General features: G+C 37.0%; 1 protein-coding gene across 2 annotated transcripts in view; it reads left to right on the top strand.

The window, feature by feature from the left end:
* The window catches only part of LOC139970036 (NLR family CARD domain-containing protein 4-like), a 554,750-nt gene that overhangs the window by 272,258 nt on the left and 266,665 nt on the right, over positions 1-15,827 (top strand). For both annotated transcript variants that reach the window (XM_071975614.1, XM_071975615.1), the window contains exons 3-5: positions 3,390-3,458; positions 3,871-3,976; positions 4,214-5,691. In XM_071975614.1, the coding sequence (XP_071831715.1) occupies positions 3,952-3,976; positions 4,214-5,691 (1,503 nt within the window). In that variant the 5' untranslated portion in view covers positions 3,390-3,458; positions 3,871-3,951. The remainder of the gene's footprint in view (positions 1-3,389; positions 3,459-3,870; positions 3,977-4,213; positions 5,692-15,827) is intronic.

The following is a 15,827-nucleotide window of genomic DNA, read 5'->3' on the forward strand; positions in this document are numbered from 1 at the left end:
GCATAGTAGACCGGGGCGTAGCGAGCGGGGGGGGGTGTCACCCCCCCCCCCCCCCAATAATTTGGTCGCTGTCGGCAAATTTTGGGTCTGTCGGCAAAAGGAGAAAAGGTGAAGAGAGCGGAAGGGGAAGAAAGAAGGAAAGCTGAATAGAAAAAGGAGAACGGGAGCTTCTTCCGTGCCAAATTTGACTTAAAATATGCACCAGATTGCATCTAAGGACGTTTCAAAACTAAACATTTTCCAAAGGGGAGGGGGACACCCCTCCCCTTAAACCCCTCCCCCATTTCAGTCACCACTTCCAGATCCGTCGGCAAATCAAATTTGACTTAAAATATACATCAGATTGCATCTAAGGACGTTTCAAAACTAAAAATTAGACCCCTCCCCCATTTCAGTCACCACTTCCAGATCCGTCGGCAAATCAAATTTGACTTAAAATATGCACCAGATTGCATCTAAGGACGTTTCAAAACTAAAAAAATTAGACCCCTCCCCCATTTCAGTCACCACTTCCAGATCCGTCGGCAAATCAAATTTGACTTAAAATATGCACCAGATTGCATCTAAGGACGTTTCAAAACTAAAAATTTTCCAAAGGGGAGGGGGACACTCCTCCCCTTAAACCCCTCCCCCATTTCAGTCACCACTTCCAGATCCGTCGGCAAATCAAATTCTCCACACCCCCCAACAAAAAAACCCTTCGCTACGCCCCTGATAGTAGATTTGTTATTGTGGATGCTGCACAGTCGATCCTATATAGCAGCTCGTGTATAGTAGAACCACGTATACTTACACGTATACCATGAAAACATATGGCTAAAATATTGTGGTGTTCTCAGTGTGTTGTAATCTGTTATAGTGTATCTTCTTTTAACCGAAGGACTGTTATAGCAAATGTTGATGAAAACCTCAAATCTCTCAATATAACCTGATCCTGCTGCTGGTTTTCGTCACCATACATTGTCATTTACCTTCGACACAAATAACCCGCACAAAATGTATTCATCTCTTTTATCGATGCTGGTGCATTTAGGCAGGAGCAAGTTTTTATCTCCTGAACGCGACATAATTGTAGTCCTTTTGCAGATGATAATTTTAAATGAAATACAGTAAAAAAAAATTGACCCAGTGTATTGATTAGATCCAATTCAACCAATATTTGAGGCAAACTGAATTGTCGTCATTTTTCACAACCACACGCATATGGGTTATTGTCAATGTATATGCAGATTGACCAAACTTTCTGCCTTTCTTGAGAAGTTTACAAATTCTAATACACACTGTTCATATATGTGTCTATTGATATTTATTGTAATGTCTTTTAAGTGAAGTAAACCAGAAGCAGACAGAACATTGCAGCTATTATTTGTGTATATGACATTGGATTCTGCAGAATATTTAATTGAATGAACTTGAAGAACAATATCCAGGCTCACACAAATATAGAACAACATGAAAATCGTTTTTCATTTGTGAATATCCCAAACTTTGAGGGTTCTTCATTTAAAAATAAGACAAAATACCCTCCTGAAATGTGTGTACAAACAGGGTGGTACTATACCTCTTCTATTAAAAAACAGTAATCAGATTTTTTGTCAAGGTGACGCGTTTCGAGTTACAAGCTGTCAAACGACCTCTTTTCTACATCAGAGCAATTAACAAACCTCATAAATTAATATTGAGACAAGCTAGAAACCTGAAATTGGTAAGTTGTAAGAACTTAATACTAAACATTATAGTTAAGTACCCTCACAGCTCTCAGATGGTTAAGTTGTAAAGTAAATTGCATCAAATCCTTGATCGTGCTGAATCGCAGCATGAAGTAGTAACTTGATAGCTGCACAACGATTGCAAACATACTACAGGAAAGCATTGTAATCGTTGTAATCGTATTTTGTATTTTTTTAACTGGGCATCATAACCTCTAAAACGATCAAGTATCCTGAAGCAATAGTTTAAGAGCAATTTATCACTGAAAATAACACTTTTTTTTAGCGAAAAATAACAACAACTCTCATCTCACAGTATGTTCATGCACTCTGCATTGAGAGTTGCTAGAGTTGCTAATAAGTACATTATTACCACATTATTTTGTCGTTGAAAACTATTTCGCTGTCCTTTTGACCATTTGCTTTATCATGTCTTTGATGCAACGTTCATACATCGTCACAATAAGTCATTGAAGCTTGATTATTTTAATCGATATTGCGTAAAAAATTATTAACATACTGTAACTGGAAATGGGTCAGATTGAGTCGGGGTTGGGCCGACTTGTCTATAGTGGTTGGAGATGAGGAAAATTTCATTCAGCTTTGAATACAACTTACAAATAATATTGTATTGGGTAACAGTTAATGGTAACTTATGAAGTGTTCATTAATAATGTGAGCAAGTACTAGGCCTTTTAGGGGCGTTTTCTTGTGTCGTCGAGATTCCTAAGAAAATATGTTTTACTTTATAATTTTCTCTCTGTGCACTGTTTTACATAACATTGATTTCAAACACCATAGCGTGTTCATAGACTATAACATGAACACATACGCTATGGAATAGAGTTTCATACCATACAGTAGTATACATTGCGTGATATCTAGGTCATCATATATGGTATTGTAGCTAGTGTACGGCACAATTTCCCCCTTTGAAACTTGACAACCACTTGTTTTTGTAGTTTACTTATGGGTTTCATCATTTGGTTTTTCTTTTTGTGCATATTATAGACCTAGGCCTATTGATCAAAATAGGCTTTCGCATAATCCAATGTAATGTATGGGTTCATTATAGTATTGTGTGTTTTTATACAGGTATATTAAATTGAATTTTTTCATGGAAGACTGCTGGGACCTTAGTTTTTTTTTTTTCTGAGCAGACGCAAACAGTTTTAAGACGTTGCTCCGTAAAGCGAACTCTCTTGCACTTTAATACAAAGTGTTCTTGAAACTTGATCTGAAAAATTAACAGCAACTACAAAACAATGCAGCATTTGACGGTTAACGGAATGATGTAATAATTTAGATTCACTATTTTTCTCATATTATAAAAACAGATCCTATGGGCAGGAGCTGTACTCAGACGACCCGTCATACAGATATACAGAAATCCCATGTCTGTTTTAAATGACATCCGCTTAGCAAAATCGTACGTTGTACATTATACGTACATGTTGTATCGGGCATGTTGCTGTACTTAATTAGTTTTCTCATGTTCACCGTTATGATGATGTTAGGTAACGTGATACACGTTTTCGCCTATGTCAGTCGCATGTGTACTGACCATGGAATTTCAACTTCTTTATACCGCACACAATCAAAGGAATTTTATTATGTGGTTGAAGTTCATTGCTTAACACAGGCAAGGCTATTTACAGGAAGTTTCTATTCAATTGACAGGTGGACAAACCTGCATATGGACTCGTAACAACACGATCAATGATTAGATGAAGACATGAAGGGCAAATCGTAAGTCAGCTTCAGTTGATTTACTTTTCTCTTTAGGTTCAACAAGATGGTAATTCGACATAACATTAACTCTTGTTACCTTCTTTAACTAATATGTGAGAGATATTCCGGTTGATGGATATTACTGTTTGGAATAATAAATTATTTGCGCTTAAGTAATTTTAATGATTGTAACACGTAGCATAGAGTTAGGTATCATAGGGGTATCGGTCTGAAAATTGTCTTGGTTTCTCTTGTCATGTACTAATCATTGCACCTCCTAGGAATAAAATATTCTTTTCCAACACATTTTAAATAACAACACATTGAACCAAACCATATGCAACATTAAAACAATGCAGTATATATCTTGACGGTTAACGGAACGATGTAATTATTTATATTCCCTATTTTGCTCATATGTTTAAAACAGATTCTCGGAAACGATGGGCAGGGGCTGTACTCACACGACACCTTTACGCTTCGTAGACTGTCTGAAGTAAATCACGTAATAATGGAGCTGAATGCCGATCTTCAAGGTAGTTGCCTTGAACTCTGACTTCCATTTGCGTATCTTTATTTTCTTTTGTTAAAAAAATGTAACCGCCTTCCACTCTGTCGTCTTAATAACACATATAACAGTAACAAAATTGTAATACCAATAACGTATAAACAATTAAGATTTAGGTGTTCCCATGTGTGTCACTAATTTATTATTCGTCACATGTAGTCATACGTGGTAGCATTTACACATATTGTTTCTGTTTTTTGTTTAGAGAAGAAACAATTTCTGATAGAAGGTCTCAAAAGTACATATAAAGGCCAATATGATGCGATTCAACCCCTACCATATATAAAAGATAGACTTTATTGTGTTGACAAGGTCTTTGTAGAAGGCGGCGTTGAAGTTTGTCTGGCACCAGAGCTAACGCCAGGCACCAGAGGATCATGGGAGCGTTTGGAATCTTACAAAAGTATGTATACTGACTTTCGGTTTAAATCCAAGAGACGCATTATCCAAGGAGAGCCCGGGTATGGTAAGTCGACGTTAACCCTTCAGTTGGCCTACGATTGGTGCAATGACGTATCGGATTCCCCGATGAACAATGTAGAAATACTAATTCTTCTTCGGTTAAGACAACTTGGAAGTGTAAAGTCTCTCTATAGGGCGATTAAGTCATTTCTTCTCTTCCATGAACCCCGTGTTAGCAAACATGTGATTGAAAAGATCATTGACAGTTGCTCTTCCGTCCACATTATTTTGGATGGATATGACGAATATCCTGGCAGGGACAGCAATGATAATGACGATGTACACAGGATCATCAAGATGGAACTGTTTGCAGACTTTGAAGTCAGCTTAACGACAAGATATCTTCCAGAATGTCTTAGAAAAGAAACTAAGAGGGCCAAACTAATAGGGTTCGATGACAAAGCTAGGGATGAGTACATTCGCAAGGCCGTAGTAGGTAACAACTATGAGGCAGTGGAAGAAATAAAACAACAACTCTATGAAAACTCCATCCTTGCTGATCTTTGCCAGGTGCCTCTCATATTCGTGATGTTTGCCCACATGGCTCAGGATCAGAGAGACTCCATGAAGTTCAAGTCTGTCACACAGTTCTTCAAATACATGATTAGATGTTTTTACGACCATCTGAAACAGAAATTTAAAGACAATAGAAGCAACGAGTTATATCTTCATGAAATGGAACATCATAAGCTAGACGAAATAGCTTTCGAAGGATTAAACAAGGAACACCAACAATTGTCATGGATTAAGACTAGATTTCGACAAAGAGTCGGGCCAGAATTATATGACCAGTATATTTTAATTGGCATTTTGGTCGAAGAAGATGAAGTGAGCGATGATTCTATTACAACGATGGTCCGTTTTTATCATAAACTATTCTGTGAATGGTATGCAGCCCACCACCTTGTCACTCTTGTAAAGAACGCACACGATCTCTCCGATATGCTCAGGTTCTTAGATCCATTTGATCTTCAGTACCTGTTTAGATTCGCCTGTGGTCTGGATCCCAATGCTGGAAAGAAACTCATCAACCATTTGAAGGGATTACCAGGCGGGGATACTTTTGCCATCCTCTGTATCCTGGAACAAACTGGTGACGTCAACGACATTATGGCTTCGGTGAAAGAGCTCTGCTCGCGTACCGTTCGGATAAAGGGAGGCGACAGCGCTCTTCTCCAAAGATCGACGACACAGTTGCTGGATATTGCATCTAAAAATCATGTAAGTTAGCTAATAAAAAAAAGCCTTTTCCATTTTTTCCTACAACTAATTTAGGAACTGTTTACTATTTTATAATGGTTTTGTTTTCTTTATTCTCAAGTCTATTCATAGTCATTAAAAACTATTATTTAAGCCACTTTAAATCATAAAAATTTAGGTTTACAGATGAAGGATGGTTTTCCTAGCTAATGAATATACAGTGGTGTATTGAGAATAATTGCAAATGATGTCATATATTTAAACCAATCAGAATAATCTCTGCATGTGCCAAATTGCGCTAAAACTCTAATCAAACTGATGATGAATTGATAATATTGAACATATACTTCAACATAAACACGTGGAGTGTTAATGTTTGGAATTTCAGATTCTTTTGTTACGAATAAATAGCTAGTCTTCCAAGACTTTAAATAAATATTAAATGCTTCGAATGATTGAATTGAACCTGGAACAACAAGCCTTATATGTTGGAGGAAATTGTCTAATCGTTTAAGCTACCCCATTAACATAATGTAACATCTGTTATCATTAATACCAATACATGGTCGGTAATCGATAATTTACAATGGGGTGATCGAAACAGTCATTTGGCAGTTCTTCTATCAAAATAAAACTGTATAATTGACCTAAAAGAGCCAAAAAAGTACAACAATTAAGAAAGTATAATTTCACACGTTGCATGGTAAAGCATTCATTAAAATATGTTGATGATATTAGTGATTTCACCGATATAGTAATACATCATCATCATTCCTGGTCGTCTGACATTACTAATTCAAATTGAAAAGAATCGTATGTTAATACATGGTATGGTATGGTAATACATATCAGGAAATGTTGAGAGAGGTGAATGATCAAAGTGTATTCTTTGTAATGAAATATGTAGCCTGTTTTCTTCTCAACAGTATTACTAGCAGTATTTAGTATGATTGATATTTGAGCAAATACTTAAGTACATATACAGTATATAGGCCTACCTAGGTATATATATATATATATATATATATATATATATATATATATATATATTCATCGAATGTATTGTCATCGAACCAAACTAATGTAGTAACAACCCTTACCGGGGGTGTAGTGTATGGTCATTGAACCATACTAAGGTACTGTAGTAACAACCCTTACAGGGAGTGTAATGTATGATCATCGAACCATATTAATGTAGTTTCAGTCTAGCCTCAAGCCATGTAAGGAGCTATCACCGATAGAGTTTCCTGGTGCAGGGAGATGTCACTGACAGCGAGAGGTTTATGTTATTAACACACTGTTACAAAAACTTATTCATACAGTACGAATAATGGCAGCCAGGATGCATGTGCTATGTCGCAATTTAAAAAAAAAAATGGTGAAAAAACGTTTCTCCGTTTTAAACGAAAACATTAGAACCGTGAAATCAAATAGTTAGAGTTAATTCTGTAAAGGAATAATTTCTGTCCTGTAAACGATTCATACTGTTATCAGGTTACATTTTTACTTCTATTGTAATTAATTCATAAGTGGCCAACCTATTTAGTGTAAATTAATACCGATACGCTTCAATGAGTGTACTTTTTAAAGGAAAGTCACCAAGGAAAGAACCTGGGCACGAAAACCAAACTACCGAACGACTGATCCGCTCTCCACCCCAGTTCCCTTACATCGACACTGTGACTGTGTGATCTTCGTCGGTGTGTATCACCATTCCCTCAAAAGGGAACACCTATTTATTATACGTTCAGTCTTAGTTTTAGTAAATGCTTCAGAGCTAAGTCAACTTTATATACCGACTGTGTATTTGAGAAAATAGTGAGCTATGTGACGTTAATTTTAGCACCAACAACAACGGTTTTTAACCAGTAAAACACATGCTTTGATATCAAATGAAGTAACTCTACCAACTTTTAAATTAATTAGAAACATGATGCGCATAATTCAACACAGAAATCACCAAACGTGAATATAACCCGCATAATTTTGGTAGCACTTTTTTTATTAATATGCAAATTGAACAGTGTCCGATGTTTGTTTGTTGATACAGAACGGTGATAACTTGTAATTGTGCATTCATGCAAAGGTGTTATAATACCCACTATTAAAGACAAATTATTCATTATTGGCGTCATGCAGTTTATAGTGCATTCAACTGTTATTCTATATACAACCAATGCTGAGTGTTAATTTACAATATAAAGGCACTGTTGTATGTCCATAACATCTTATTTTCAAAATGTCACTATTAATTTACAGGGTCTGTTTTGTCTTTGAGAGAGCTCCCTGCTATAATTAGGCAGCTTTGACAGAGAGAGAGAGAGCTCCCTGGTGTTGTTAGGGAGCGGTCACAAACATACTGTAGCTCCCTAATATTAATAGGAGCTGTCACAAAGACGGTTGCCTGGAATAATTAGGGAGCTGTCTCAGAGAGGTCCTTTGTATAATTAGGCAGCTGTTACAGAAAGAGTTCCCTGGTATTATTTGAGAGCTGTCACAAACAGAGCTCCCTAGAATTAATATGAGCTGCAAAAAAGACGGTTGCCTGGTATAATTAGGAAGCTGTCACAGAGAGGTCCAGGGTATAATAGGCGGCTGGTGCATAGAGTAATCCCTGGTATTTTTAGGGAGCTGTAACAAAAGAGCTCCCTAGAATTAATATGAGCTGTCTAAAAGTGGGCTCCCTGGTATAATCATCTGTTTATAGCTCCATGGTATAATAAAGGAGCCGTTACAGAGATAACTCACTGGTATTATCAGGGAGCTGTCACAAACAGAGCTCCCTGATATTAATATTAGCTGTCACAAAGAAAGGATTCCCTTGTATAATTAGGGAGCTGTCACAATGGGTGCACCCTGGTATAATTAGGGAGCTGTCACGGAGAGAGGTCATTGGTGTTACACTAAGCCCCCCCCCCCGTCATGATCAATGTTTTGTTTTCGCTGCGTTGAAGTATAGAAGACGCGAATATAGTATTGTACTGGATCAAAGTATTAATAGATAACAATATCAGCTGATCAGTGATATGGTAAACTGTTAGTTTGTTATGTAAATATCGAGTGATGGTTTCTGAAAGGCTAAATAAATACGATGAATTGTGTAACAAAGTGACTTTTAGTGCGCGATGATTGATGTGATGTTTGAGTTTTAAATCGATATTCTCATTTGTATCGGCGTTACAAGGGAAATATGAAAATAATTTTACCCATTCCCCTCTCCCACGAACATAACATATAGCTATGTATTGACTCAAATGTTCTTTACCACTGCAGGTACAAAAAAGAAATGCATATATTACACATACAGGTTGTATTTGCAGAGACCAAATCTTGGAATATCAATCATTTGTGCATATTTCTCAATCGTTTATTAGCTCTTAATTATAATTATGTAATGTTTTATTGCAGATCCTCAAAGTGCTTGTCTGGTTTCAACATTCTTGGTGTATTGTTGTGGACAATTGTGACATATTAGGTTAAATTGATTTTTTCCTGTAAAGGTGGAGGATGGTGAAAGATATAACAACGGATTGTTAGAAATAGCTGAATTATACCATTATACCATTGTAATCACTACAGCGGTATTATCCATATATCGGCAGAGTGGTATTGAAGGTTAGGTGGGGTTGCCGAAAGACCCCTGGTTAAAAAACTCTCCCGTTAATAAGATAAATGCAATTTGAAATGTTTGAAGAATGAGACTTAACATTACCATTATATCTAAGATACAATGTGAATGTACGTCCTAACACATGGGATTAAATGCATACAATAACAAAAAGACTATACTTCATTAGTATTATTATTATGAATTATAAATAAGTTATGAAAATATACTCGATCTTTTATATTAAGTTTAAGACGAAGCATTTAAACCAAAAAGGAAACTTCAATACCTTGATCTACAGAGTCATGTAAACGTTGTTATTAACAATGAACAAATTAAGATTCAACCATGACAGTACCATATATGTAGACCAACAAAACAATAAAATCCCTTTAGAAATCGAATGATGGCTTTTGAAAGAAGGGCCATTACACCCTAGAAATCTCTACCAGACAGGGGAGGAGAAGGTGATATTTCATTCAGAATTTACAACCGTTCTAGCTATTGTAGTGCCCACGCGCGCTACAATATTGGGAATACAAGCCCGCTCCACCATCCGCATGTCTGGCTGGTGAATGCCAGCTGAACATACACTCTTCATAGCAATCTCAAATTCACATCTTGGCTACGCAGGAAAAAATCCAGACCCAGATTTGCAAAGAATTGTTTCGGCAAACAGTTAATTCTGCACTGGCACACGTAAACAAAAATGATCCCATTGAGTAGAATACTTCTTCAAAACAATACTTAAAATTCTCTACTTTGGTTTGTTTTTCTCGAATTGAACAAGACAGGTAACATTTGAACGCATTTGAGTTAATCAAAAAAAATTGCACGCAACAAATGTTAATCGTATTATGCACAACAACTCGGTGTTATTTGGTGATCTCGGGCACGAACAGCTAGCCCGTAATGGTATGGCATTATATACTACACAGTCAAAGTTAGTTGCCAGAGCTAGCTGCTCTGTACGTATATTACGTGTTTTGGATCATGAACCAGGGCCAGGAAACCGAACAAGCAATTTTTAATCGCCCGGAGTGTGTAATAGTGCAATGAGAGACTGGACCTACATTGTATTCGTTAGAGTAATTGTGCAATAGGCCTTCGGTGTAAATCACCGTATGTTCGTTAACTTTCGCTAACTGGGCGAGGATCATAGAAATTGAAGTAGGGGAATGGCGTCATGCGACATACAGTATAATGAAGCCACCCATCCAACTGGTGGCGCTTTGCTTATACGACAAGAAAGTACTGGCGCGTAATACAAGCACTAGGTCTTTGACATAACTGAAGTGATAAAGTTGACATAAATCACTCGAAATGGTGATATCGTGTGCCGCATTTGGGTGCCAAACATGTGGCAGTGGACTGTAAGTTTTACAAGTTATTCTTAGGTATCGATAATAGAAGCAATTACATAGGAATCTAATTTCTTTACTAGTGTCGTCTGCTCAGCTGATGTTGTTATTCACTGGAACCTGGATATAGTTAGCCTAAGCCCTAGACCGGCCACGGCGGCTTTCGGATGCGATATAACTAAAGCCTAATTTTAAAAATGTTAACACCTCATTTTACTTAAAACTGTATCCCTAATGACAGATCCACATGCCAGAATAACATGGGATGATGGTTATGATGTCGTGGGCTTACCACTAACAATTCAATAATAGAAAACTAGGCTACTACCGACTTTGCAACGTTAACATTAAACTAATAACTGCATGCACAGACTAATATGGAAATATTACACAAAACAAGGTGTGTGGAAGGGGATGGGGAAGAGGGGTGCCTTTACACGGCATTTTTTTAGGGACAACTAGGCTATGTCACTATTTGAGTGAAGCACTAAAATAATAAAAACAAGACAGATGTTTGCCATATGCCTCACAGATACCAGAAATGACACTTTCCAGACATTAAAAGTTGCACAAACACTCCACTTACTCGAGTCATTATAGATGCGAGAAAAAGCAAGGAGTATAGTACTTACCACTATGGTCACCATAACATGTCTCTGTTGCGCAAAGTACGCCTTCTCTTTCAGAAAAAGCGGGTAAAATCAAATTCAGTTTCAAAGTCGAATGCACAATATGTATATGTAGAGACTAACAAATGATCTGGCCTTTTGCCGTGCACTACAAAGCGCCCTCTATTTTTTCAAGGCTATACTGCTTAAACAGACGGCGATAAACTGTGTCAGCTTTCTTCCTTGTTCAATTTCTATGACGTTAACATGTTGTTCAAGTTGACCAATCAGTGTCCAGGACTGGGTATTCTCTGTCACGTCCGGAAAATACGTGAGTCTTTCTTAAATACAATATGGTTACAAAGACCCATCCATTGAATATCAATTACAGCAAACTAAATTTCACCTTCATCGCGCACCACAATGACACGTATTTGTATACAGTTGTTCTAGTTATTTGTAGATGTTATTACATATTGCAGACTGGATGTAACATTTACCTTCAATACACGACATCCGTGTATGTGACCTATTCTGCTGGGATGTATCAAGTTAGTATCATTTGCCGTTAAGATGAACAAACTAAAACTAATGGATGCTGTTAGCTCCGGAATATTATTTTGTTATCTGTTTTAGAAAAGGCCAATTTATTAGGGACAATACATTTTTCTCTTGATTGCCCTTCAAAGCTGCTCTATAAAGTTCATCGGGACTCATATAGAATTTTCACAGTGAGAAAAAATTGCATCTTCGTTATCCATCTTTTAAAAACATGATAATTTAAAACGTAATGAAACTGAAGCATCTTATCTTCAATCTAAACAAGATATCTAGCCATATATCGTAATAATGATAATATCAACTAAATATGAAACAATTATACGATACCATGGGGCAAACTTCTTATGATCTTTATATTTAAAATAAAATAAAACTGTCACCAAACTGCTTATCCAAGAGAGCCTGTGTAAGAGAATGTGTAAAAGTAAGTTGGGCTGACGTATTGATCCTAGCAGGATCTACTTCAGAGGCTAAATGACAAGTGATCATTACGATCCTGCTAAGATCGAAACGTCAGGCCAACTTATTTGTACACGATCATTATATTTGTTTGTTGTGTAAACAGTGACTGTCGTACAACGGTAGTAAAGTACGTTATATATTTAGTTTGTGGTACAGGATAAGTAAATAGCGATAACAATAGGCAAGCATGTTCCTGATTACGAAAGGTAGGTAAGATGTGAACAAATGTTAGTATTAATATACTAGTTAGTTATGAAAACGAAAGATAGATACGAAAATAAATATATTCATATTAAGAAGTAAAAACAAACAGCATTTAAAGAACGGAAAGCCCTGTTATTTGAAAAGTCCCCTTTTCTCATGTTCTGATATGTAACAAGTTAAATGCGTTTCGTTTTCTTTTATGGAAATCACTAGTTAATACGACTGTAAACATCTATTGCTTTAATAATTTATAATCAAGTTGCTATGGGTGACACGTTATTGATTTAATTTTACTGTTAGCTGAACTTTGAGCTGAGTTTATCACAGTGTTTTCATCAAGCCAATGTTTGTCAAGTCAAGTCACAAGTCTTTCGCTCATGTCAAGCGTATAACAGCAGCTTATATAGTCATTCTAGACGTAAGCCTAATGATAATCAACGACCGATGCTTAACGAGACATCTTTATCAAGTGCTTCGGGTCCTGTGAATGACGTGTTTCAGTGAGCTCTTGTTACAATGCTATGGAGGCGACTCTTTTCTACAAGAGTAGTCATATACACTGGGCAGCAACTGAAGTAATATTGTACCGTTATGGAGGGCAGGAGTAGAGGGGGTAGCTAGGGGAGGGGGATATGCCCTCAAGTATTTGTCTGCCACCCCCAGTCATATACACTGGGCAGCAACTGAACTTCAGTGTAAAACAGGTGTACTTTTACTCTCTCAATACGCAAATATAACGTTAATACAAAATCAAACATTTACTTACTCTGTACAGAGACTAATCTTGTATCATAATGGAGGGCAGAGTAGGAGCAGAAGGGTCTATACGGGAGGGCAATAGGCCCTCAAATATTTGTCTGCCACCCCTTGAAATTATCGAAACTGGAATAGAGATAAACATTATAGTATGAAACATTATTGCCTAGGTTTCCTTTTTTCTGTTGGTGTTATCTGTACCAGGTGTCAACATCCGCTCCAACTGTTATTACCAAGCACGCAATATAATATCTGAGGGTTGCTCAGAAGGAACATTGATCCCAGATTTTTTTTTTTAAACATTCTTGGTCGAATTAACCCTGCTTATACCTCGACTTTTGACTATTATTTTCGAAAACAAAAACGATTTTACATCTTGACATTTTGTGGTTTTATTTCTGATATTTGATTTTTCTTATAGAACAATTTAGACTGATATCGCAACTTTCCACGCTTTATAGAAATCGTAACGTTTGTCATGAAGTTTTGACGATTATCTCGAAATGTCGTCACCCAAACGTTTACTGAAAATATGAATTTCATTAAAAATGGAACATTTGATTACCTCGCATTGTTTGGCTAACAAAGGATCCAGCCGAATGACTCAGCGATGCCTTAAAGTAGCCTACAACCGTTGATGAGTGGACCTGGTGTCCTCGACACTGACGAATGTCTTGATCTAACAAGTGAACCAAAGGAAGGTGTGATAATGCACCCCCCCCCCCCCCTCTCCTTCCCTCCAGTCGCCCCTTCCGACTCACACACCTCCCTTTGACACTCCAGATATTCGGTCTGTCGGTACAACGAATATCACCTTTAATTGTGTTATTATACTAATTCAAGTCACAAGAACACTCCGTCTTCAACGCAATCCAATTCCATGATATTAAACTACTGCGTGTACATGGCTATGCACTGGATGTAAGGAAATATAGAACAAACACCGTCTTTAACCATCACGCCCCATCACCATCCCATCCCTAGTAATTCCACAATATATGTGACTCCATGTGTGGCTCCATGTAGTGGGTCACGTTTTTCATCGTATATCGAGTGAAATATAGGCTTACTTTGTACTATGGAAACTGTGTACAACTAGCGCATTGTATGTAAATACTAACAACATCAAACAAACAGACAAGTCGTTCCAGAACCCAGGAAGAGGGGGGTTAGTTAACACACACTGTTTTCTGAGACATTTGGGAGCAAAACACTGCTTCGTGATAACATGTACCGAGATACCAAACTAATAGGTAGCGTGGTTTAGATTACAATTCTAACCAGTACTTTACATACGGAGTAGTACTACAACATCCTTAGTTTAATAGTGTAAGTATAAATGCAATGTACAAACAAAACAACAATAACTCACTCGTTTAATTTCAGCTGGAGTATAACAATTTATAATATTCTATATAAAGCATAATTATACAAGTATAAATGAACAACGGAAAAATGACTGGGAGTGATAAACAAAGAAAAAGAGGATTTTTAGTTTTAAACAGTAAACAATATAGCATCTCATGAATAATCATCAACCAGATACATACACATGAGAGGGTATAAATACATCTTATTCAGTGAATTATGGTTAATTTACCTTTCGCGTAAATGTTCTGTATGTAAAGACGAACATGAATTATGAATGGTTGGGTATAAGTCATAGACATAACCGAATAATACAGTCGCTGGCCCATACATCATACAAAGTTCACTAATATATTGGTCACTCAGCCGCTTGAGGAATTCTTTAAAAAAAAAAAAAACCTAAATACCTTGTTCTGCAGAGTAAAATTTGTTATTAATCAGGAAAAAAAGATTCAACCATAGCAGTACCATTTATGTCGGACACCACCAAGAAAACCAATTAAATCCCTTTATAAATCGAGTGATTGCTTCTGAAGGAAGGTCCATTACACCCTAGCAATCCCTACCTATATACTCTTTTTTAGGCTTGCTATTGTAAAGTGATGTGAGAAGTCATTTCAGTTTAAGGTTGGGACGATTGTTTTCTGCAATTTCCAGTCAGCATTTTGACCCATTACATACACAGTAGGCAAATATGACGTAATTCGGTCAGACCACATAATATAGCTTGTATAGGCAAGCAATACTAACTAAGAAAATCTGTCGTAAACAATTGTCAACAATATAAGTACGGTTCATTATTATTATTTTAATATATTAGGTAACGACAGTTAACGATAACCCTTGTGTATGGTATATACTCTACAAACAATATGGCAAGCCAAAGGGGGAGGGGGGGGGGGGGAGGGTGGACGACCGCCCATCGCAATTCACGGAATTGTTGTGGCGTTCAGCCGGTGAATAATTACACCACTGCTACAGTAATCCCTGTCTCTTTTTCAACCTTAAAAATATATATTAGCAAAGCCTTGCGCTTAGAACTACTTATATGGATGACATTTATATTCTAAATACGCCTCAAAATGCACCAATTGACTTCTAAACTTTTATTGGGGGTGGGGAGGGTGGTTGGACCCTAGACCCGCTACGTGATAGTCGGCTTGAATGACCACGGGGCATCATCCTCTCATTTATGAAATCTTTGGTTCGCATCTAGGCCTTTTTGGAATG

This window comes from Apostichopus japonicus, chromosome 7, assembly GCF_037975245.1.
Source record: "Apostichopus japonicus isolate 1M-3 chromosome 7, ASM3797524v1, whole genome shotgun sequence".
In the NCBI taxonomy this organism is placed as follows: Eukaryota; Metazoa; Echinodermata; class Holothuroidea; order Aspidochirotida; family Stichopodidae; genus Apostichopus; species Apostichopus japonicus.